The sequence below is a fragment of the Branchiostoma belcheri genome, unplaced genomic scaffold, assembly GCF_001625305.1.
Source record: "Branchiostoma belcheri isolate BF01 breed outbred unplaced genomic scaffold, Haploidv18h27 scaffold17, whole genome shotgun sequence".
Lineage (NCBI taxonomy): Eukaryota > Metazoa > Chordata > Leptocardii > Amphioxiformes > Branchiostomatidae > Branchiostoma > Branchiostoma belcheri.
The window spans coordinates 2630248-2656077 of NW_017803157.1; the positions used below are offsets into that span (position 1 = coordinate 2630248).

The window sequence follows — 25830 nt, forward strand, 5'->3', positions numbered from 1 at the left end:
GAGTGAGTGAGTGAGTGAGTGAGTGAGTGAGTGAGTGAGTGAGTGAGTGAGTGAGTGAGTGAGTGAGTGAGTGTTCAGAGCATGTGCTTTTGACTTTAGTCTTTCGGCTTGTGTTCCTGAGGCCAAATTCATGAATGTGTGACAGAGACTTTACCATTACGTCCTCCGTGCGGTGTAGAGTAGTAGTACAGTTCAGTACACTGCTGTCTAGCCAGCTGACAGTAGCCAAAAGTCGGTAAGAAAATGAAATGCAACTGTGTAAAAACAAGAGCAGCACAAATGTACTTCCATGGCACATTGAAAAATTTATTAAAATCGACTCTGATATCGTATACATTTCCAATTAGTCAGACCTAATGTATTTTATTTTATCATAATCACACCTTATACAAACATATTGCAGGACTACGTTCTGAGAGGTCTAAAGACGACCATATATATCAGGGCAATATATCAGGGCACTCCTGCCATCACTAAACAGAGACGGTGGACGATATACACTTCTATGGCACGTTTGATCAATTGCTGACGTCACGTATCTTATCAGTAAAGTCTCGTGTGACTAAGGTCACGTGTCTGAAACTCTCGCGAGTTTACGTTCGGAACTGACTGGACATTAATTATCCTGATGAAGGCGACAGTGGTCATTCAACATTTAGTCCCTGTATCCTTGTGTTGGAATAAAGTTTAGCATCGTTCTGTAATTACTACCAACACAAATGAACTTCCGTGATAATTACACTGACCCGTAGGTAATGGCACTGTTTCTACTTCAATATTTATTACCTCAATAGATGCCTCCATTGTTCTAATCTGTGCAACTCTGTCATATAAATGTGCATTCCTGGATATATAAATATGTATCAATGATTGCTTAGTCCAAACTATTTTATGTTTTTACCTTTTAATGTGTAGTATGGAAATTGCTAAGATGTGTATCATTTTTCTGTGATGTTTCCGTATACGTTTAGGTCATGTTGATTTTATTATATGAATGACATCCTCTGGGAACCCCAAAACTGATGGGAGCGCGCAAATAATAAAGTTTGGCAGAAAAATTTCCTTCATTATAAAATCAACGTGGTCATAAAGGTTGAACAAATGACTAAACACACAGAGTATGGTAGGGCGAATAATAGACTCTTCATTTTCATTTCTTTACATTTTCTCTTTTTCCTGTGGAATTGATTTTGGCATTCGACGATATTAGTATCGCTTTCCAAATCTTTTTTTGGCAATTCATGGCATATCTTTGCTCATTTTTTCAGCAGGTTTGTACGATCAAGAACGATCGAAAACTTTTTTTTCTAAACGGACGAAAATCCATGCGCATGTCATCCATGTAATCAAATCAACAAATTTACACAAATTTATTGCAGAACAACGTTGTATCAATCTGATTAGCTATGGAAAAGTACCAAACACTACATTAAAGTATCAATATCAATATTCTTTCAGACTTAATGAGTTGAGTTATGTCAGAGTGGAATGTTGTTTCATCTGTAGAAAGTACAACACATATTAGACAATCACAAATTTCTTGAAAATCCATATTTTCTATAGTCAGACGCATATCTGATCTAGCAACACATTGTATACTAAACACACTGACTGAGGCACTAAAATACTCGATTTTAACTGCAAAGCGCCATCTTACGACTATTTCAAACAACATTTTTCTTGCTTATTCATCAGATTAGAACCACCTTATGACATGTAACAACTTAAACTAAACGACGTCACTTTTTGTCCAACAGAAACATTAATTTTTATCAGAATTCCACAAAATCATGGTATTGGTATGGAAAGTAAATAATTTATTCATTTATTTATTTGTTTGATAGTTTGTTTGAACATTTTCTATTCATGAGAAGCTCAAATCGGGCGCAGACCGCTTTTCATTGAGGTCATGATGGAAAAGGTTAGGGTCATACAAAATATACATGTATAACAAAATACCATTTACATCATTTGAACAGCATCCTATCAAATCTATTCACATTTTTTACACATACAAGGTACAAAATACATAAGGGTGAGAGCTGGTGTGTGTAAATTCGTTAAGGTCATTTCTGATTATTGTTAATTTAAGAGTCTCTAATTTAAGCTAGAGTTTGGGCCATGTGTGTGTCTAGTGTTAGACTGTTCAAGACATTTTATATACGGTCACATCCTGGTTAGTGCATTACCTTCTGTCGTTAGCAACAAAGACATGTGCTACTCTCTATATATGGGCGTATTTTTGCCTTATATTAAGGATTAGAACTTCATCAATCTGACGTCACATATCTGTAAAGTGTCGTGTGACTGAGGTCACGTGTCTGAAACCGTAACTCTCGCGAGTTTACGTTCGGAAGTGATTGGTCATTAATTATCCAGATGAAGGCGACAGTGGTCGTTAAAAATTTGACCCCCGTGAACCTTTGTGTTGGAATAAAGTTTAACATTGTACTACATGATCCCATCTGACTTACTTACTTACTTATTAAGTTTATTTGACTTCCGACGGTATTTCAGAATGGCTTTCCTGTTGACATTGGCCTTGATTTTCAACGATAAGTTCCCCCCTGTGATCTCATTGTCCGATCTGCGCACCAGAGAGTCCCTAAACCGTTTGCGCAAGCTCTTGTTAAAGTAGCCGTAAAGCAGCGGGTTCACACAGCTGTTGGAGAAGGCGAGCCAGTGTGCGAAGGGGTAGACGTAGTCGTGGAGTGTGAGTTTCTCTTGGGGAGTCAGCCCGCCGAAGTCTTCCACCATCCAGCAGGTGTAGAGTGGGATCCACGACAGCGTGAACAGCACAATGACGATCACCAACATCTTGGTGACCTATTAGAAAAAAAAAACTTAACACTCACTTTCTGAAACTTAACATAGATATCAATAATACAGCTAGCTGCACATCTGCACTCTTTAGATATAATTTCTTATGCTAGCCTGGCAAAATATGCCATGTGTCTATCTCAGATACAAAGCCAGTCTTGAGTCATTACGAAAACACGCTGTATTACATCTGTTTATAACTCTGAAAAAAGAAGTGTAACATACAATCTGAGACTACAAAATCCTGCAAAACAACGTTGATTCTACTGCGGTACGCTAGTAGCTACTCATATGTATATACACATTACTAGATAGCCTTATGCCAACATGTATTATTGAACAAGAATGTTAAGTTAGGCCATGTTGATTTGATTATATGGATGACATCCGCGCGCGCATGAATTTTCGGCCGTTTCCAAAAAAAAAAAAAAGTTTTCAACCATACTGTAAATTGTACAAAACAGTTGCAAAATGAGCAAAAATATACCATAAGTTCCAAAAAAATTAATAAAAACTATACCAATGTCGTAGAATGCCAAAATCAAACGAAAAAAGACGAAATTGTAAAGAAATGAACTTGAAGACTAGATTATTCGCCAAACCATATTCTGTGCCATTTGCTCAACCCTCATGTCCACGTAGATTTCATAATGAAAAGAACTTTTTTTTTTGCAAAACTTTTTTTTTATTCGCACGCGCGCATCAGTTTTTGGGCTCCCGGAGGATGTCATCCATATAATCAAATCAACATGGCCTTAAAAGAAACTTTTTAATCTACTATGTACTAGTTGTGACCAGTTTATATGTACTAGCCATGACCAGTTAATATCTTCTTGTCATGATTCATGAAATAAAATCAGTGAGGCCTAAACTTGGGGAAAAAAGAATGTTGGTGACCTTGTTGAATCGCTGGGAGGCGTGCATGGTGTTGTTGGTGCCCCTCCGCCTGCGAAGCGTGATGGCGACCATCAGATACAGACACGCAGAGATGACGAGCGGCCCCAGGTAGCAGCAGGCCAGCAGAGCGGCGCTGTAGGCTTGCTGCTGGGTGTAGGAAGGCCAGAACTCCTGGCACACTTTGATGTCGCCCCCAGGGGCTGGCAGCATGTTGTGGATGATTTCCGCTCGCACCACAGCCTGTGGGACCATGATGGAAATGGCGGACACCCACACTCCGGACAGGATACAGGACCAGTACTTCACAGGAGCCTTGTTTTTACTGGGATGAATAACCAGTCTGTACCTAGTGATAGAACAGGAAAGGCAATGAAGCATTTACCGATAAGTAGACAATGGCACAGTTATTACTACTCTAGTGGTCATGGTCTTTATTTTGTTCACCTTCGCAGAAGGAAGACATACTGTTTTTGCTGTTTTCTCTTCTTTTTCCTTTTCTTATTCTCCTAACAAGTAAGATCAATGACCTAGACCAGACGTCTGTCACCATGGTAACTGCTGCTGTGGCAGACACCCTGTGGTGTTGGGTTACATTATGTAGCAGGACAGAGTTCCAGAGGCTGCTCCCCATACATAATATTATGAATGAATTTGACTTTGATTTTGAATACTGTAATAATAAGAATAAACGGAGCAGTGGTTTGTTGGGCTATACTAGGTGAATGTAAACATTATGCATTTGCGTAGCAAATGTTACCTTTCTACTTCAGCTATTTCACCTTTTAGATACTATACGTGCTAGCTTGGTTACCGGTTGCAAAAGCAGACAAAATATCTGTTCCCAATATACAGCCACAAAACTTCTACATTTTACTGGTTGATGCACTTGCCTCTATACCTGGTGAATGTCTGATGAGGGAATACTTTTACTCACTCGAGACATTTATGTTCTGGCCCGATGGTTCGGCAGAAAGCCGGGGTTATCTTTCTGACCCAGGGGCCCGGTACGGTCGTGCCATGAAGGTCAAAAGCACGCCTTGCCATATTCATGACATTAAGTCAAGTTCAATGGAGCGTCCATGACATTTGCAACCCTGGGGAGGTCTCCTGGCTTTACGACTAGCTCAGGTCTGAAACATTTTGTCCGTTATTTGTGCACTGGAAATCCCGTCGCGACGTTTTAACTCCCGGCTGCACAGTCCGGGCCATTAACTCCGACTCGTCTTTCACAGCACTTAAGTCACGGACCTTTAAGTTAACGCACCTGGCATTTTCACTAAGTCTTTTACATGCTAAGGTAAATCCAAAAGTCATGTCTGTGTGTGTACGGACTTGTTGAATGTAGTGATGCTGGAGTCCATGTCTTGGTGCGGGGCTGGTGTCTTGGTTTTCACTTTTTATCCCAACACAGTTCATGTTGACCTGCTTTAGGCCATTTTGTTGCAATTATATGGATCTCATTTTCTGGGAACCCCGAAACTGATGCTAGTGTGAAAATAAAAAATAGTTGCCCTCATTATGTAATCTACGTATTTACAGCCTGGTCGAAAACCTTTTTTGGGGGTAGGACGAAAAAAGCACGCGCGGATGTTAGCCATGTAATCACATCAACATGGTCTAAGGCCAGAGGCAAAGCCTGACAGTTTCTCCTGATGTGACATTGATAACTTAAGTCTTTACGATAGAACCTTGTGTCCAGAGAGGGTGCAATAAACCATTGGAAGATACAAATGTGGATTATCATTACACAACCAGATTCAGACACTTCATGGTCACTGTTAATATATTCGTACAGATAGGACGATAGCTATGATAACTTATCTTGAAAGCCCATCTGTGTTGGTAGAAGTCATTATGAAGCAAGTTTAAACGGATTTGACAAGGAATGACAAAGACTGTAGTCATACAGTTGAAAATCTGGGTAAGTCCAATCCTTTGTGTTGGTAACTACAGTTTAAACATGCTTCATCAAACAACTTGAAGTAATTTTGGTTCTGTCCAAGCCCTTGACTAGCCTTGAATTGTACCACGCCTAAGTAACTTCCACCGTCACAGCCACTTTATTACCTCCGGGGGAGGAGACATCCTTCCGCGGAAGGGTTTTGTGAGAGATTTAGATTTTCATGTTCGCAGCTGTTTCTCGCGTTTGGGTGGACAGATTCTTTTGAGACTCGGTATATGTTTTGCTATTGGGCTGCAGATGATGCACGTCTTTTTGTTTCTATTGTATATGTGTTGTCGGGCGTGAAAATGGTGCCTTTTGGTGGCCCCCAAACCCTCCTTTGAGCGTGAAAGTAGTCGCGACCGTTGACCTTTGGCGTGTTTAAGCTATCCTCGGTCTGGTCCACGTATATAACCCCTCACACAGAGGGGTGTCCGGTCTCGACAAATACTTTGTTTAAAACCCTATATGAAATATACAATAAAAAGCCCGGAGGTATAAAATCTCAGATTTTACTTGTTCATCCTTAAAGTAACAGTATTTCAGCTCACCTGTCGTAGGCAATCGCCATCAGTGTGAAGACAGACGCTCCAACCGCAACTCCCTGAGCCAGCGGAATGAACTTACAGGCGAATGGTCCCAAAGATAGCACTGTGAAGGAAAAGGAATGGACCGTGACCAAGGTGCAGACGGACTTATAGTTTCCGCTTCCCCAGTCGCCATTTCCCCCAAGTCTGTATTATGTTACGGTGGACAGGAAATGGCCCGTATTACAACGTGGAATGACACCTGGATCTAGATAGTCTACATAAGGTATGTGACGTTACTTTGGTTTTGATAGGGGAAAGTAACTTTTCTTCACAAACACACACGGTGGAATGGTACTAGCTGATCCATTCAGACAGGGATTTTGTGTGGGGTTGTAATGGTTGGGTGTTTGGGTTAGAACTCGTCGGTCATGGGTTCGAATCCATCAACATGCCCTGGTGTTGTGCCACTGGGAGAGGTTACTTTACACAACATTCCTCACTTCACAGAAATGAAAATCATAGTATTGGATAGAGACGTCCATAGAACAGGTAGTTAAATGGACGTTAGAGCCAAGCCAAGAAGAAGAGAACCCACTACACCTTTCCAAAAAGAGTAGCAACTAAACAGCTGAACATCAAATAATTTAATCTTTTTTACACTATACCAACACAAAGATGCTGTTGAAACTCCGAATCATGGAGTTTTATCATATAAAAATCTTAAATCATGAAGTTTTATCATATAAAAATCTAACGCGGCTCAGAACTAATGCATGCCATTTACACGACGAAAACCGGTTCAAGGTGATCTAAGTTCTACATGTACAAGTAGATAGTGAGATGTCATAATTTCACGACGTTTTGAAAGACAGGGGCAACTTTTTATCAGATTGACTTGACGTAAATCATACGTCTGATCTTTATTTGCAAAACCATGCCCGAATTCGAAGGCCAATTGTTTATACAATGTCAACGAAAGTAAAGTAAAGCAATGGAACATATACAACTACTTATACTACTACTATTACGTTTGCTATTATTGGGTTTGACTTCTTCTTTGAAGGCAGTGGATAATGAATTGTCCAACTTTCTGCATTGTGAGAGGGTTTTGTGATCTTCTATGGTAGAAGGATGGGGGAATTGTGGCGACTGTTTGAAAAAAAATCTGTCTCTGTCGGTCTCACATTGAGGACTCTGGCTAATAAAATGTGTTTAATTTTCCTTTGTATTCATTGCGTAGTGCTTTCATAATCACTCGTGTACAGGTAGTTTTTATAGAGGTTTATTTATATCCCTAGTGGGTGCCTGCTTATTCTTAAAGCCATCCAATGCGATTTCAAGGAAGCAAAATTGGAATTATTCTAAAGAAGGCAGTCTTTGTGATATTGACACATACTGCTTCAAATTAGCACATTTGTGTCAGTATTTCAAACTTTGGGCTTTTAAAACTGTAGAAACAAGCCCCAAGATGAGTCCTTTATTTTGTGGGTGGTACCCTACAAATCAGCACAGGGCCCTTCCAGTAACCATTTTCCGTCAAATTCGTGGCATTTTCGCTCCGTGAATGTCGATATACATTGGGACAGTGTTGTTTCAACTTAGTATGTAGATAAATGACTAGAATATTGACTTTGAAAAAAACGGTTTTTAAGCCCTAAAAACTGCAGTGGATGCCTTTATTAACTTACACGAATCTAATGAAAAAAAGGAAATAGAGTAGACTTTTCTGCGTCAACATGGACTTGATGCCATTACCTGATACAGCAGCGGCACCTAAAATCTATTCACTCAATCTTACAGGTGCTTTATAAAGAAACGCAATGAGGCTAAATTAAGCCACATTGGCGTGTTCTGTGCCTATGCATACCGGCATTTAAGGCGTCGAGATTCCGTGGTCGATTCGACTTCTATCGTGCCTTTTAACGTCCTATGCGTACTGCAGATAAGCTGTGCAACGTCAACGGAAACCGCCTCAGGGCAGGCCTTAAAACACCATTACAGGTGATGGATTGAAAGGCTTTCTACACCTTCTAAATGCAATTAGTTGATTAGAACGTTACGCCATTACTGAACCTTACAAAGGTTTTAATTAAAGGCATCCCATGCAATTCCAGGTCGGCAAAACTAACGAAAAACATATTCTGCGCACGGAAATCTGTCTGTCTGACATCAACATTTCCTGCCATTTCTTTGCCCATTTTCGTCATCATTTAATACTTGCACCTTTTGGAATAGCCCCCCCCCCAAACAAAAAGCTACGCGTCTTTTATGGATACCGTCCATAAATAGCTACAACCATCCTACAATACAAACGAAGCAACTATTTCATCGGCGATATCGTATTTTTGCCTCACAGGCATCAGTATGCTGTGGGGTAGGGTTGATCCAACGTACTACATTAAAAGAATGACAAAATATTGACTTTGAAAACACAGTTAACTGAAATTGCATCGGGTGACTTTACGTACTTGTGTCCTTGCCTTCTGACAACGCAAGACTATATTCAGCTTGGTTATACGTAATACTGCCCATTCCACTTCATAGAAACCAGTAGATGTGGCATTTCCATACGTCACTAGTGTTAAATCTTCGGCCTTTTGGCTAAGATCAAATGCAGTGTAGGTTAATCACTCCCTAGGGTCAGTAGCGTGGCTAATTGTGGAGGAAGCAGCTCGTCCATCAACCATCGATGTACACATCCGCCAGCCGTCCGCTCTAACCAAGGTTCCCCCATACCAAATTTCTGTTCATTTGGTCTTTATATTAGAGCGCAGGAGCCAAAAATGTACATTTTTGGTCAACAATAGCAAAAAGTCCAATTTTTACAATTTTTAAGTATTATATGATAAGTGTGATTCATGTTCTGTAATCATGTGTCCAAGACACTCCCACACCAAATTTCTAGTCATTTGGTCTTAATATCCGGGCGCAGGAGCAGGAGTCTAAAAAAATATCGAAAAAGGCCTATTTTGCACAATTTCAAGTAGTGTATGTCAAAAGCGTAAATAGTGTTCTGTGGGCATGAGTCCAAGGTATCCCCATAGCAAATTTCAGGTCATTTGGATTTAATACCAGGGCTCCAGATCCAAGACTATCTTGGTTATACGTAATACAGCCCATTCCACTTCATAGAAACCAGTGGATGTGGCATTTCCATACGTCACCAGTTTTAATCGTACATTTTTTGCCAACAATAGCAAAAAGGCCAATTTTTACAATTTTTCAAGTATGATAAAAGTGTGATTCAAAAGTTTGATTCAAATTTCTAGTCATTTGGTCTTAATATCCGGGCGCAGGAGCCAAAAATGTACATTTTTGTCTAAAAGAAATAGCGAAAAGGGCCTATTTTGCACAATTTTCAGTAAATAGTTTTCTGTGGGCATGTGTCCAGAGTATCCCCATAACAAATTTCAGGTCCTTTGGATTTAATACCAGGGTTCCAGATCCAAGACTATCTTGGTTATACGTAATACTGCCCATTCCACTTCATAGAAACCAGTAGATGTGGCATTTCCATACGTCACTAGTGTTAATCACTCCCTAGGGTCAATAGCGTGGATAATTGTGCATGAAGCAGCTCGTCCATCAACCACCGATGTACACATCCGCCAGCCGTCCGCTCTAACAGGATTCTAACACTTCACGGCACTCCCGGTGGATCTTGGCGGCCAGGGGATTTTGCTGTCTGAAGCTTATTCATGAAAGTAAAAACCATACCCCTGCGAGACGTACGATGTTTCAGAAGGGTGTCTTCTGACTTCTCATATTTCTGACTCATGTATGTACCAGCTGAATATATATACGACACGTGAAAGTCAGACTCATATGTTTAAAAGTATCCAATGTAATATCGAAGTTCAGGGCGGCAAAATAAAACATATTCTGGATCACGAAATCTGTCTGATATTGACATTTACTGCCATTTAGTAGCATATGTTCGTAATCATTTCATACTTAAAGCGTTTGTAATAGCTTAAAAGGAAGGTCTCCTTATTTCTGGGAAACAGCCTGCGATACAAAACAAGCAACTGCGTTCTTTCAGTGACAAGGCATTTTTGTCGCACAGATAGGAGGACTGATTCAACTTACTACAAAAAAGAATGACTAGAACATTGACTTCGAAGATCCAGTCTTGCCACCATAAATTGCATTGGATGCCTTTAATTTGCATTCTGTCGGCATATGTACAATGTATATTCATGTGGTTTCATCCTCAAAGAATTCATGATTTTAGGATCTCATAATGGCTGTATCTCCTATGTCGTTCAAGCCCATCTATATCTGTGATTCCATGGTACCCTGTCAATCTGTCACTCATTCTCGACCTTCCCTCAATATTGTCCCCAAGGAGACCAATGTCGGCTGAAGTTCGGGAGCAGTTTAATCAGATTTATGTCACGCCTATCCTTCTATACGAACTGAAACGAATTTGAGTTAAATTTGACCCTCGAACACTGCTGATTTACTCCCGATTGGTTAACTTCTGTTCTTCTGACTTATTCTGCCGAATACCAGCCAACCATGTCCTATACCAAGGTCAACTTGTTCTGTTACTTCTGTATTATTTGACTTTCCATGTCTCTTTGATTTGATTATTTATATTTCTTTCCATTGAGATGCAAACTCCACTATTAGTTACTTTTAAGTTGACATACCTTTTGATTATCTACCATTATGATTTGATATCTGAACGATTATTATTACTTCTATGTTACCTTATTTCATTTGATTGTTGATGAGTTGTTCACGATAAGTTTATCTATTTTATAGTTGACCTTTGTTAGTTTAATCTTTAATCCTTTGTTATAATTGTAATGTCATGTAGTTTTGTTGGGGTTATCCCCCCCAGGAATCTTTGAAAACCGACAATAGGCGACATGTATATCCTGGCTAAATGAACAAACAAACAAACAAACAAACAAACAAACAAAACTCCCAACCAAGCACATAAAGTTTGGAACATTCCCCCCGAATAGTAGCCAACCTCGACCTTACTCCGACCTACTCCTCTTCAGGAGGATATCTCGGAAGTCATAAAAAGGCCATGTCGACGTTTCCAGAGAACGTTGTTCCCTGCTTATTTACCCATCTGACGTAGAGAATCCCCTTCTGTGCTTAGTTTGCCTTACAAAGGCTTGCCCTAAGTGCTAATTGTTTGCACAACTCTCCCCACACTGGTTAAAAATAATATCGATTCAAGTGCTTGCTCAGGAGAGTGTGAACTAAAGTGCGTAGGCACAGTCTGTCGCGAACACCAACCGACCAAATCTGGTCATATGTTTCAGAGCTTTACTTGCCAACCGGTTAAGAAAAAAAGTTACGTAAATTGACTACAGTAAGAAATTAATCATGTATTATCAGTGATTAAAATATATATCAGTTTTCATGACAAGCTGTTCATGACATAACAAATGTAATTTAGATATGTGACTGTAATAAGAAATATTTAAATGAAAGATGTCTTAAACAAAGACTGGATCTGCACGATATTTGATGGGAGTGTAGCATTTGTGGAAACGAAGGTCAAGTTCAAAAATGGTTCACCTGTCGTGTTCCTTCATGTTTATGTTTTTGTGTTTGTGTACAAAAATATCTAGAGAAACGTGTTTTTATTTGGCTTGAATATGTACTCGTATGTAAGTACTTTAAGAAATTGTCTCCTTGTAATCTTTAAGATCCATTCAGAGCTTCTCGAATTACGCTGTATACAAACAAAACATTCATAAAAAGCTGAAGTACCGTTGAAAAACACCATGTAAAAAGCATTTTCTAACTATATACCAAATATAATGATGATCCAAACACAGCTTCATGGGTTATGCTGTTTGCATACATACAGACACACACCACATCCACTCCAGCAGCGAAAACATACCCTTCTAGCAAAGGCAATCATGCTTCAGAACATGTGTCTCTACCGTTGATCTTTGTAACGTGTTCAACTGCAGATCCCCTTCCGTTCTGACCTATGAAGACAATCTGTTATGATATTGATTTAAAAGCAAATCATCGGATATGCCTCCTTTTTCCACCTGCTCCCACGGTAGGAGGCCGATTCCGCGGTTTGTTTGAGAAATGTCACACTCCCTTCGGAGCCCTTTACGTTGAGTTGTTTGCACATAACATTACCCAACTACTGCCCCGTGCTACGTAAATAAAAGGATAAGTCAAGCATACGTGAGCACCATCACAGTCGACCTACAGGTTTCTCTGATTACAGAATCGGGCCCTAATCTTTCCACCACACCTCACATTGATTTGACAATACATGGATCGACTGAATCCAAACCTGTCACAAGAAATACTAGTAATTACTTTCTGTCTGGTTTAGGAACTAATTCAGAAACAATTTAATGAAAACCGAGACATATTCATTTCAGGGCGGTCCTGTGCACCAACAACGAAATACTATGAGCAGGTAAATTGCACAATGAAAAGTAAACTATTTTGCGAAAGGAGTGAAAGAATCCATCTACATCGGGGCACACCAACCCTCTCTCATCCGGGACGGGGGGCGTTACCGACGTCCCACGAACTTTGACCCAGCGCTGACGTCACATGCGGGAAAATTACTTGTCTCCAGCGATTCATCTCATTTGAGTACAAGTCTCATTATGTAAAGAAATAGACTTCCTTCAACAATACCATGAATAAAAAAAATATCCTCCCTCTGAAACTCGACTGCCTTCAGAGTATGAATGTTCCTGACAACCGCACACGTGGTTGCTTAGCGTGGTATTTCCAAACATAACAGCTTCTCTCATTTGCGTGCAATCTGAAGATTGAAACAAGTGCCTTTCTGCTACACTAATGAGTTTGCCAATTATGTACCTTGCCAATTATGTCACCACGTACACGTAACTAGGCGCAGTGCACGTGCTTGAGTTATCATCCTCCGAAAAGTTTTTAACAAACCCTCCTGGACAAGCTGTTAATGGGTTCACGTTCTTAGCACAAGAGCTATCTACCGCCCAGAATATTCCTCTCAAAGCTGCCAATTGTGTACCAACAAAGATGACAGGCATCTTTCATTTCTTCTAACAACTCCGAGAATAAAACACATTATCGTCCCTCTGAATCACGACTGAGTTACGTTCAGAGGCTGAATGTCCCTTACAACTGCACATGAGGTTGCTTGGCGTGGCATTTCCAAACATAGCAGGTTCACTCATTTGCAATCTGAAGATTGAAGCAAGTGCCTTTCTGCTACCCTAATGCGTTGCCAATTAGGTAGCTTGGTGCGTCAGCAACGTACCTCAGCACAGCGCAAGTTTACATACTTTACATTGGGACACTTGAGGACAGATTTAAGCCCTTGTCACATATTCACGAATCGAAACGAGTTTGAGTTACAATCTGAGCACGCCACGAACACTGCTACTCATGAATGGTTGAATGGTGTTCCCTTAACTTACAGACGAACACCTTCCAACTTTGATCGAACCTCCCGATCGACCCACGAATGTTTTAAACATGTCGAAACATCCGGCTGGCGCAGCAGTATATTTCAGCCGAGTGAATTCACCGTACACCGACGGACGTCAATTTGCGCCGACCTACTCCTAAGCATGTTTGGGGGGGGGGGCGTTTGGCTAGTGCTCCGGGGGCTACATTCGTGAATGTGTGACAGGAGCTTTACAGATAACCATTCACCAATGTTACAGTGATACCTACTGCACTGTCATATATATCGCGTAGTACTAGTACTACCCGGTGGCGTTTACGCTGCCATTTTCGTGTGAACAGTTGAATAGAAGCAGGTCCTGGGAGGAAATATGAGGAAATTGTATCTGACGGAACTCTTTCATACAGTCAGGAACCCTTCCATAGATCTCTAGCAAAACACTTATGAATATAATATTGTGATTGTTGAACCTACTATTAGGTCCCTCGAATGGAATAACTAACTCACCTTCAGAAGGTGACATTTTGAAGTGGCTGATAGAAAACGACATGGATGATTACATTGTAAACCAATGCTGTACTTAACAGGAAATCGTCACATCATACTGAAAGTTACCCTCGAGTCCAATTTGATGCTAATGTGATCACTGTAGATCACTGAAATGAATCATGACATATCAGGCAGGTGTCCCGGGGGGCATTTAAACTATGGTTTAAATATAACTTACGTAATACGTTGATGAATGATAGACATCCAGGTAAACAATATTCAAAGACATATCACCATATGTGAAGGAACTGGAAAAAACAATTGAACATGACAAAGACTCCTAAGTGTCACTGTTATGTAAATGAGTCAAGGTAGTTCCTGTGGTAAGATAATACCACAGTCAACTTGTTAACGTAATTTATCCTGTAGTACACTTTGATTTATCTTTGAACTTAGATATAAGTGTTTTTCTGAAGAATTGGACCAAATGTTTTCTTCTACGTATATTCAACCGATCGAATTTATTCCCGTTCGAAGTTGTTTTCTTACTCCAATGTTAGACATTTTATGGCCTGTACAAATTCATTCATTTATCTATAACATAGCTAGCGCTGTTAAGTGTTTTTTTTCATATTCCAACATTTAATGACAAGACATAGTGACGGGCCACTCAAGTTTTCAACTTATTTTATGCCACCACCAACATAGAGGACAATACAAAAGCCGTGTTAAGTGCTTTGCCCGAGGGCAAAAGATTGGTGGTGTATCAGGATTTGACTGGGACCGCTTGGTTCTGAGCCGAGCAATTTGTCGTTACGCCACACGACCCAACAACATGTTATGTATTTTGTATCATTCTGTTCAGTGAGTTGTGATGGCAATGCCACAAGGTACAAAAATGGTAATGTTACACAAGCAGCAGACTTACCTGAGAGTACATGGCTGTACACATTCATTCATTGATCTATTCATATCATAGCTGTTTTGTGTCTTGTAGGTTATGTTCTGTGCGAACTGGCGACAGACAGTGGAAAGAGACCTTCAGGCAGTCAGCATGAGATGGAAGGAAGCCTTGAGGCTGGCTGCTGACAGAGGAAGCTGGGCTACTTTGACTGCCTCATGCGTCACGAGACGCGGGAGCCCCTAAGTCTAAGTCTAAATAAGGTTATGTTATGTTAAGTGAGCTGCGAAGGCAATGCCACAAAGTGCAAAAACGATATAAAGTTACACAAGCAGCAGGCTTACCTGGGAATACGTGTTTGACGAATGTGAACGGTATACAGAAGATGCCCACAAGAAGGTCGCAGACGGCCAGGTTGAAGATGAAGTAGTCGGTGGCACTACTGGTCCTCTTACTCTTCACAATCATCACACACACGATCATGTTCCCAACCAAACACACCAGGAAGATGATGGAGTAGGCAAACCCCATCAGTAGTACTGTCCACAAAGGTCTCATCATCTCCTTCTGTAGCAGTTTTCTCAGATCAAGTAGTGAGGAAGTATTGGTTTCAGTTGACTGGAGGAAGAGGTCCATGCTTGTATTGTTTATGTCCATTGTATATAGATACTGATGTATCACAGCCTTTAGATGTCCACACCTCTCTTATGTGTACGTCTTCCTTGTAGATGCTGGCTCACCAAAGCTCTTAGCCTTCTAAACTGCTCTTGTATCTTGCTTGTCCTTGTAGTAGCTTCAGGCACGGTGCTGGAAATAATAAGATGGTTGTCGTTGTTAATATTATGAATTTTCAATATCCTTTGAGCATTGTACGAACATTGTAGCATGCGCAGTCTGTTGAACACATAATTGGACATAGTAATTCTTTCCCCATTATACATGTACCAAGGACAATCTACACGAACATGTGCGTCGTCTTCAACTCTACCTTAAGTGCAAAATTGGCAGCTTCTTTGCTCTATAGGAGTTTTAATGAGGCCTCATTAGCCGTATCACCATTGGTCTCTACACGTGAGCACCAAACTACAGTGTAAACATGAAACCCATCTGACAGACCTGGCGGGTGTTCGAGGTCTGCTATCTTCCTTAGCATAATTACTTCAGCCAGTAGACTTTCATCTACTCCCAGCGCAGACTGCAGGTTGCAAAAGGTCGCGGCGTAGATTTTTAATGGCCAATTTTCCCCCGTTACAGAACTTTCCATTAAATCTGAAGTATGCTACACAGTATACTGCTCCACCTGGTTCTCCAAACACGCGTGTTGCTCATGTTTCTGAGAAGATGTCAAATTAAGCTTTTGTTCAGGAACGTATTACTCAACTAACTAGTGACATTTATACCCCGTCTGTTTCGTTGGTAACTTTCAGAATGCCTAATCTATTTAATAATATCAGTGGGGAATGGATTGCCGCAGTTATGAAAGTTCGGGTTATGAAAGATAGCGCGCAGCGTTCTGACTTTGCCGTTTTAAGCACGGATTTTAGCTCTTTTATTTTGTGTTGACTTTGATACGCAAGAAGTCCCACTCCTTTGTTATTTCATATATCCTAAGTAGTAATTGATCTGGTCCTTCTTCAATAAACCAGATGGGCCCTGTGTAAGAGTAAAATCTTTTGAAGACAAAACGTTTGAACTTAACAGTCTCTAGCCGAAGCGCACACGAGACGGACAGCAGAGAGTCTACGGGACGGCCGTTCGAAGCTCTTGGACAAAGCTCTACTCGCCAAATGAAGCGGAACGAATGTTGCGATCGCAAGGCGGTGGAACTACAGAGGTACGCAGATGCCCACAGCGTAACAGCTGTGGTATTTTGCTCAGAACCAGGTGTCCCAGATTCGTATCCTGCCATATTCGAACCTGCCATGTCACCCATCTTGTGCCCTTTCTTGGGAAATGCACTTTACCCAACTTTCTTACTTGACTTAGGTGAAAATAAGTACCTACGTTCGGTTCGGGACATTCCTCGTTACGTTTAAGGGGATTTAGGGAGAGCCACACCCCACTCGCGAAAGAACCCACCATAATTATCTAAAACAGAAGGGTGAGAGTCCCGATGAGAGTCGTCCAAACCTTATAGTTTTATAGCTGCACCTCGTATTGAGGTCACCTGAGTTAGCGCCGAATGACAGCCGCTCCAGACTCTTGCCATTCAGTCCCACCAATTATGAGCTCCTCACAATTCAGTCCCAAGTAGAGAGTAGCAGGCCCACTCAATAATAAATAACTACCAGGGAGTTTCAAGAACATCATATTGTGCGTGTGAACGGTTATAGTTGGCGGATCTTGATCATGAGCATTTTCTGTTATTACTTTGAAGATGTTAGCTATATATACTAAATTGGTGCGTATGAAAGATAGTTCCGAAAGTATAGCTCCGTTGTTCAAGGCGTCTATATAAATGAGCTTATTGAGAAAAAGAAAATTAGTCTGCAATTTTAGCGGCAACAGGTGTCGTGTTTAATGGCACTATTTGATCCACTCTGATAGAAAATTGGTCTCGCCGACTGAGCTGCCTTTCCAATCAATTTAATTCGCTCTATCGGATGAACCGTTTTTGGCGTTTCAATCCTTCAGTCTTTATTCCTTCGAATCATCGTAGAATGAATACGCATGTACATTATATGGAGTTCTGATAGTATCTACACACACTGGTTACACACGTAGCTTGTTTGGGAGTATTTCAAAACGCTTGAAGGATGTAATGATGACAAAAATGTGCTACGAAATGGCAGTAAATGTCAATATTAGAATACATATTTCTCATCCAGAATATTTTTGTATTGCCACCCGGGAATCGCATTGGACGTCTTTAAAATCCAGTTCTGTAGGTTATCTTGGTTGCCCAGCTGGATTTCCTAGGGTCTGTATCTTACAGGAAAACCGTAATTTCTCCAATGGTTTACAGGTCAGGACCTAGTGCTGTGAGAGACGGCCAGCGGGAACATGATTGTGGAGACACAGCAGGATCTGACATCAGGCTTCAGCAAACTGTGGAAACCCAGTAAAACTATAACTTGTACCATGTATGTTGTAGAACATAGTATAATGTTACGGACGCATATAGTCTTACATACCATTGTATTTTCTTTCTTATGTTTGTTTATTTATTTTATGTTTATTTATTTAACCAGGATATACATGTCGCCTATTGGCGGTTTTCAAAGATTCCTGGGGAAATCTTATGTTGTTTGTAACTGCAATTAGCCCTCGGGCATGTATTTGCAATAAACTTTCTCTATAAAATCTTCACAGCGACTTGCTCTGGGGACAAGTGTCTGTGGCCATGTGATGATTCTTCAGGTTATTTGTTAGAGCCCCTGTCATACATTCACGATTGTGTGACAGGGACTATTTTGATTCGTTTGATTTATTTAATTACATATTAAGACAACTGGCTTGCCCCTACAGCTATTCTTTGCTGATTTCAAAGGCAGGCCAGTGCACGAGAAAACGATATCTGTATCTGTATCTGTATAGCCGGTATAACCGCCTTTCGGCGTAACACACCAGCTTCGCAGGCACGCGGCGCGGCGGCAGCTGGCTATATTACACCGATCGACTTGTTACACCTAACCCTTGAACTTCTAGCTCTAGACATTGTTTAAAGCTATCTATTGACAATGCCCCTACTGTACTTGGTGACAGTGAGTTCCACTCTGCGATAGTTCTAGGAAAGAATGAATTCTTGAACACCTCAATCCTTGGTTGATAACTCTGGTACTTGAATGCGTGGCTATTTCTTGTTCTCTTCTGGGCTGGTATTAGGTACTTAGTAGTTGGGACATCCACCAGTTTATTAGTCATTTTGTACATCATGCATAGTCTAGACATCTTTCTTCTGTCTTCTAGTGAGGTCCACTGTAGGTTTAACAACATGTTAAAACCAAAGCGGCTTCAGCCAGTCAGACCAATTTCGCGAATGTGTGACAGGGGCTTAAAATATCCGTTTTGCAGTCGGCGCTGCGGCTAATTTGGAATGACAGCAAAGAGATAGCCATCCGCCATGACGTTAATAACATGCGTAATGCACAGACCTCACTACCTTGATATATACTGCCCATATTTATAAGAATTAAGTTTTATTCCTATAACAACGATATGGCTTGGGTAACTCCATATTTCTTGGATGCTGATAAATGTCAGAAACTAGTTCTGATGCGAAGATATCCCCAGACGAATGTCGAAGTCTACTTCGATCTATGAAATTTTCAGCACTGATTTCATTCATGGGGCAAGGCGGGTCAAATGAAAAGAGGATAGTTTGTCCAATTTGTGTCCTAAACTAGGTTAAAGAGATGATTACTGGTGAACAATCCTGACTGAAGAAGACGAGGAATAGCCAGTATTGTGCGGAACCTTTGATCTTCAACCACCATGATCGATATTAAAGCTTTGGCTGTATGTTGCTTGGTTAAAGGTGCTCGATGCAGTTTTAGGACTTTTAAACCTGAGAGTTTCGAAAGTCGATATTCTAGTCACTTATTTACAAGCTAAGTTGGTGCGATACTATCTCAACCTATATCGACAATCATGGAGCAAAAATGCAGAAAATTGTGACGGAAAAACGTTACTGGTAGGATCCTGGGTTAATTTTTTTGGGTACCATCAAGAAAATAAAGGGCTCCTCTTGGTGCTTGATTCTGTGCTTTTTTAAATGCCAAAAGTATAAAATACTGATGAAAATGTGCTAATGTGGGAAGTATGTGTCAATATCAAATATCATACAAATTGCCCTTTTTCAGAAAATATCCACACTTGCCGCCCTAAAATTACATCAGATGCCTTTTAATGCATAATGAAAAGAGCCGGAGTCCTCCAAATGATGAAATGCCCTTATTTATAATTATAAGACATCCTGACTGGAGTATTAGTTTCTAATTCCACCGGCCGGCCTGGCGACAACCGTTGTTTTGCCTTTGACAAACTGCTCAATTTTGCTACTCATCAGGGCCTGTCACCCGGGATTTCTTTCATTTTACTGCCTTTAAAGTAGCGGTAAATCAGTCTTAACCTTTCAATACAGCACATACAGAAAATAGCGTCTTCAAGGCCGGTACTGAGTTAGGAGAAGCCCAGAATCCATCCTTCTCGAGCTCTGACTCCAGTGTTCTTCTCTGATTGCAGGACATCGATCAGAATTTAACCCTCCCGATTTTTTTCCAAGTCTACAGCTGGACTTAAAGACATCCAATGCAATATCTGGGTGGCAAAACAAAAGTAAACATTCTGGATGAGAAAAAAATATGAATATTGCCATTTCTTAGCAGATTGCTGCATTTCAGACTTGAAGCGTATAAAATAGCCCCACAACAAGCTAAGTGATGCACTCTTTATATTTTTTGGTACCACCCATAAATAACTAGAACCAGTGTACGATACGAAACAAGCAACCGTTTCCGTCAGTGACATCGCATTTTGCCTCGTTTTCTTTCAGTGACATCGTGTTTTTTTTTTGCATCACTGAAACCAGTATCCTATGGGGTAGGTTTGATTAAACTTATAATATATACCACAATGTAAAAAAAAGAATGTCCAAAAACTTGACTTTGAAAATCCAGTTTTGCTGCCCAGGAATTACATTGGATGCCTTTTAAAGACTACAAGGCGACAGCACTGACCATCTCCAAAAACACATGCTCAAAACTACCTCCCAGTCATGTATTACCGTTTGAAGAAGGTTGAAATGCCATGGTGTATGATGTACTCCCTGACTACAAGCTAGCTATATGTAGCTCCCACAGACCATGAGCTCCCACGGATCACCAAGTGTCGCTACATTCCGCATTTTCTGTAGGGTGAAACATACTTACACTTACTGTACTTAAATCTACAAGCAGAGGGTAATTGGAAAGATTCTGATCTTCTTCTATGTACCGTTTTTTGGTACCCGACCTAATCAACCTACAGAATGAACAGTGTCCTGTTGAATACTGACTTGCCGGTTGGTTACGACTTTTACACCGAAATGATGTGTATGCAGATTAGCTGCAGTCCCCTTCTCAGGTCTTCTATCTCCACTAAAAGCATTCAGAAATCAGTCAACGCGATTTGTCCGTCACGCTTTACAACTGCAGTATATATCCAGACGTATTGCGTTAGTGTGCGAGGCTGGAGACGGGTAAAACGGCAAATATATCTTAGGGCATGTTGACTTGATTATATGGATGGCATCCACGCACGCAAGAATTTTACCCATTTCCTAAAAAAAGCTGCAATAGAGCAACTATATGCCGTAAATTGCAAAAACGGAACATACCATACATTATACCAGGCACAAGTGTTCGTTAAATAAAGTTTTTCATATCTTGTTTATTGGCGACATATATTGTTGACAAAAATCTATCAGATCACAGACCACTATTTTGAGCTCCCATTTAAATATATGGTAAACAATGGCAAGAAATGAGCTGTCAAAAGTCACCTACTTGAGCGTTCAAACTCACATTTACAGTGTAGCTTGAGCTCCAAATTGTCAATTTAGTCCAAAATTCTTACTTGTCTATCGGCAGAAAGTCATCGTATCAATGATAACAAAGCCAGAATGACCTCTGCCCCCCCCCCGTTCACAACAACAAAAAATATCATGTTGCCCTGCTGACATAGCATCTCTTCTAGAGCTCTACCCAGCAAAGAAAACAAGCGCGAAAGCCTGATTTTGTTTCAGCAAAACACCCCCCCCCAGCTGTTAAATCTGCACATGTACATGTATATAGTGCCAATATAACGGCACTTCGGCCTTGCTGGCATTTACGTGCTCAAATACCAGAAAGTAGCAAGTATGCAAAGAAAAAGGCTGTTTACAGTTGGTTTGGACGCTCTCAAATGGGGCTTCTGGGCCTGCGCGAAATATTGACCTTTTCCCATCAGGCAACTAGATATTGGGTGAAAAGTAGGTTATAGTCTGCCAAGGACGTTTCTATACCTACATTTTCATGATCTTTGGTATAAACGTAACTGTATGTAGAACTGGCATTTTTGCAAGGACTGTACTCAAATGCCATATCCAAATATCATAGTTGAGTGCCGAGGAAAACAACAGAGTTTTTACTACGGAAATGATCATTATACCTCCAGCTGGGATCCAGATCGTGTTACAGAATGTGACACAATTGCGAGGGCCTCAACACAAAGTGCTTCCATGTACACGTAATCCTTGACATTTAGTCTTGTACATGTTTTGGTGATTTCTGTCTATAACACACCGACGTGCCGGATTGAGTGAGGAAATTGCCCTCCGTCTGTCGTTTGACGTGAGCTACATCTGGTGAGAGCTTACCAAACAGGCTTATATAAGTTATAGCAAACATTGCGCCATTTATGGCTCTTGCGTCTACACGTAGCGTCTGGGGTGTCCCTTAAACCAGGATGTATGTAGAATCTGTGATGTGTAAGAGAATATTCTACCATGTGTATAATAAATGCGGTGTATATATAACACAGACGGACCACCTCCTTTAAAGGCTCGTCTCACACATTCACGAATTTGGCCTCCGGAACACTTCCGAACGCCCCACAACCATGGGAGAAGGTCGCCGTAATGTCGGCTGGTGTTCGGCAAATTTGGCTACTTTGCAGCTGGCCAGCGGAATGTTTCCAAATGCACTCAAACTGTCGGAGGTTGATTGGGTCCGGAGATTCGGCCATGATTGGGTATTCAGTTTAAGTCAGTAGAACAGTCCAGTCAACCATTCCGGAGTAAGTCAAATGTGTTCGGAGCGTGTTTGGGGGTCAAATTTGAGTCAAATTCACTCTAATTCGTTCCGATTCGTAAAAAAAGGCAGGTGTGGCCTAGATCTGGTCAGAACGTCAGCCGAACCTGCCCGGCTGGTGTTCGGTAACAAATTCGGGAGAAGGTCGTGAATATGTGACACGGGCTTTCCGGCCACTTGCCGCGTGCTAATCTCCAAGCAGATCTTTTGGTGGCTGAAATGGCAGTATCAACTTAGTCAGGCTAGCTAGCGCTGCATCCATTTCCCCGGCAGTTATACCATTTGCTACCGAGCTGTGAATGCCGCTCTGACTGGCTGGACGTGTCGATAACCCAGCACGGTGAAATGGTTACCCCTAAAGATAATTTGATGGCTCCCGGTGAGGAAAACTCATGCCCGTAGCCAGGATTTTGAATGGAGGGGGGGGGGGGTCTTCCCACTGCTTGAGGGACCAGTGAGCGCCGTAATCCAGCCAGTACGTCTAGTTCAACTCGCAGGTGTTTGTTTGTTTGTTTGTTTGTTTGTTTGTTTATTTGCATATAATCAGAGAGAAAAAAGAACATAAACATAAAAACGTAAAAAGACCATATTACAATAAAATAGGATACGCAGGGGAAAGATAAGAAGCCATAATGGCTTGTCCGTGATCTTCCCCCGACTAAATTGATTGACAACTATAATAATGGTAACAAATCAAATGGTAATAATAAATAACAATAAGTAATTGAAAAAAAAACGATCAATATGATAACGGTAACAAATCAAATTGTAAATAAATAAATAACAATAGTAATTAGTAAATAACGTGTTTGAAGAGTTGCACCAGACCAGAGACCCCCGAGGTTTCTAGGGGGGTCCGAGGGTATGCTCCCTCGGGAAATTTTGAAAAATGAAGCTTCTGAAATGCCATTTCCTGCGTTTTTGAGAGGATTTCAGAGAAAAAAAACAGAGATAACCTTTATTTAATGACGTATTAGGCAGTTTTTCTACGATTCCAGGCCCACTGGTGATCCGAATCAGTCCATCTAAAGAGAAATCTTGGACCTTTAGATAAAAAAAGTGGACCAAAAAGTGGACCTTTGAGCCTTATGGCGGGTTCCTCCTGGCTCGTCACCTGTCTTGAATAGATCGGGCAGAAGTTGGGCTGGTGTTAAAAAAGATACCAGTGCCAAAAAAAAAGAGAGATCCCGATAAAAACGCCCAAACACCCCAAAAGTAAGCCAAAGCTAGTCTCCACCAGACTCCTTTGCAGGCTGAATAATAGTAGAAATTGTTTAAGGGGAACATCATTGGCCAGAGGAGTTGGCCGGCCATAGAGGGTCCAGCTTGCCTGCCTGCAAAGGTGTCTGGTGGAGACTATGCCAAAGCCTAAATCCGTCCTTGGAGAGTAGCCACGCGCCCCTTTGCGATGCCCCGAGCCGCCGTGCGTTTCTTTGCGGTGCCGCGAGCCGCCGTGCGTTTCTTTGCGGTGCCGCGAGCCGCCGTGCGTTTCTTTGCGGTGCCGAGACTTCCGGCGGATCCGCCGACCAAAGTCGGCACTCGACCTGATGGTCGATTGAAACCGAAATTCTTTGTGGCAACAAACACATAAATTCGTTAGTACTGACAGCTTTGTTCCTTTCCCTAGGCCCTTGCCCTGCGCGCATTTGTGGCGCCGACGTTAGATGTAACCGTCCGCATTCGACATGTTTTTATTATTCTTTCATAGTAGAAAAACAACCAACAAAATATGCATAGCACACTTGCCAACAAAAAAAAAAATAGCAAGAGGTATACAAAACCCCTTAACCATCCTGGTTAGTTTACGTCCGCTCCCACAGTCGGACGTAAACTAACCAGGATGGAACCCAGGCTACAAAACCCCATCAAATGAATAACAATCATGATAATTTATCGAAATAAGACTTTTGAATCGTACAAAGAGTGCGGCAGGCTACAGAATGTAACAATAACAAAACAACCAAAGTAACAGGATTGATAATTTTACACCAAAAACAATACAAAGTTTCCCAACTATAACTTCCCTCACTTCCTAATGTTTTATGTGACATGATTTTTAATAGAAATCTCATTTTGTTGAGACTAATTCGACAATTTTGTCGATTTCATGCCTTCAAACCAATTTTTTACTTCTCCTGATTTTTTTTAAAACTGCAAATGTCACGTTAATACCATAATAACTTAAACAATTATGCCATTCTATTTATAACGAAGTGAATGACCGAGAAATGGTTTGGGTTTTCATATGTAAGCTATGCAGATCCCTTACTTACGCGGATGGTCGTGATACACAGAGAAGGTGTGGCTTGTATAACACTTACAGGATTACCAGAAGAGCAGTGACCTATATACAGGAATCTGGAGCTGAGGCAGACTTCGTCATGGCTCTTAAAAGATTAAAATGACGGCGTACTGGTAGGTGTTATCTGCGCATTTAGTGCTGCAAGGACGGAAATTATGTCCCATGCATTTTGATGCATGTTCTCAACTAACAGATTAAAGGGGCATTATCCAACACTTTTGGACCAAAAATTGGAATAATCTAATCGAAAAAAATCGAAGGATTGTACTTCACTACCACTTTTCAACTTATTTGTGCAATTATCTCACATTTCTTAATCTCCAAGCAGATCTTTTGGTGGGGGTAAGACAGTATCAAATTGGCCAGTCTTTAACCACTTGGGTGGGGAAATGGTTACAGACTGGCCAATTTGACCACCAAAAGATCTGCTTGGAGATTAACATTTCTGATATTTTATGGTTGGCACTGAAATAGCGAACACGAGGTGCACTAAGTTTGGGGTGCCACCACAAAATACCAAAATTTAAACAAACATGGTTTGTCGACAGCTGTGCTTCCAGCTTTGTAACACACCCGTAAGGCGTCGTATTTGGCAGCTCTACTTCTTTAATGTTGCTCATTTGCAATGGAGTAGGGTTGGTCAAACTCACTTTGTAAAGAAATGAACAGGAAATTGAGTTTTTGTGTCGCCCTAGTGTTCCATGATGCAGCTTTAAGTCCTCAGGAACAACGAAATTGAGCGGAAACAGAAATGTCCTAAAGAAGATGTAAGGAT

At 41.0% G+C, this 25830-nt stretch overlaps 2 protein-coding genes across 2 annotated transcripts in view; both read right to left on the minus strand.

Moving 5' to 3' along the window:
* Positions 1–2478: 2478 nt before the first annotated feature.
* Positions 2479–15515, minus strand: LOC109466606 (neuropeptide FF receptor 2-like). Its single transcript, XM_019764338.1, has 4 exons — positions 15329–15515; positions 6211–6310; positions 3718–4063; positions 2479–2826 (listed from the first exon to the last, which is right to left on the minus strand). The coding sequence occupies exons 1-4, from the start codon at positions 15513–15515 to the stop codon at positions 2479–2481; spliced, it is 981 nt and encodes a 326-aa protein (XP_019619897.1).
* An 8606-nt stretch (positions 15516–24121) lies between these two features.
* Positions 24122–25830, minus strand: part of LOC109466607 (neuropeptide FF receptor 2-like) — a 62755-nt gene continuing 61046 nt past the window's right edge. Inside the window, exon 4 of the mRNA XM_019764339.1 lies at positions 24122–24322. Within this exon, the coding sequence (XP_019619898.1) occupies positions 24122–24322 (201 nt within the window). The remainder of the gene's footprint in view (positions 24323–25830) is intronic.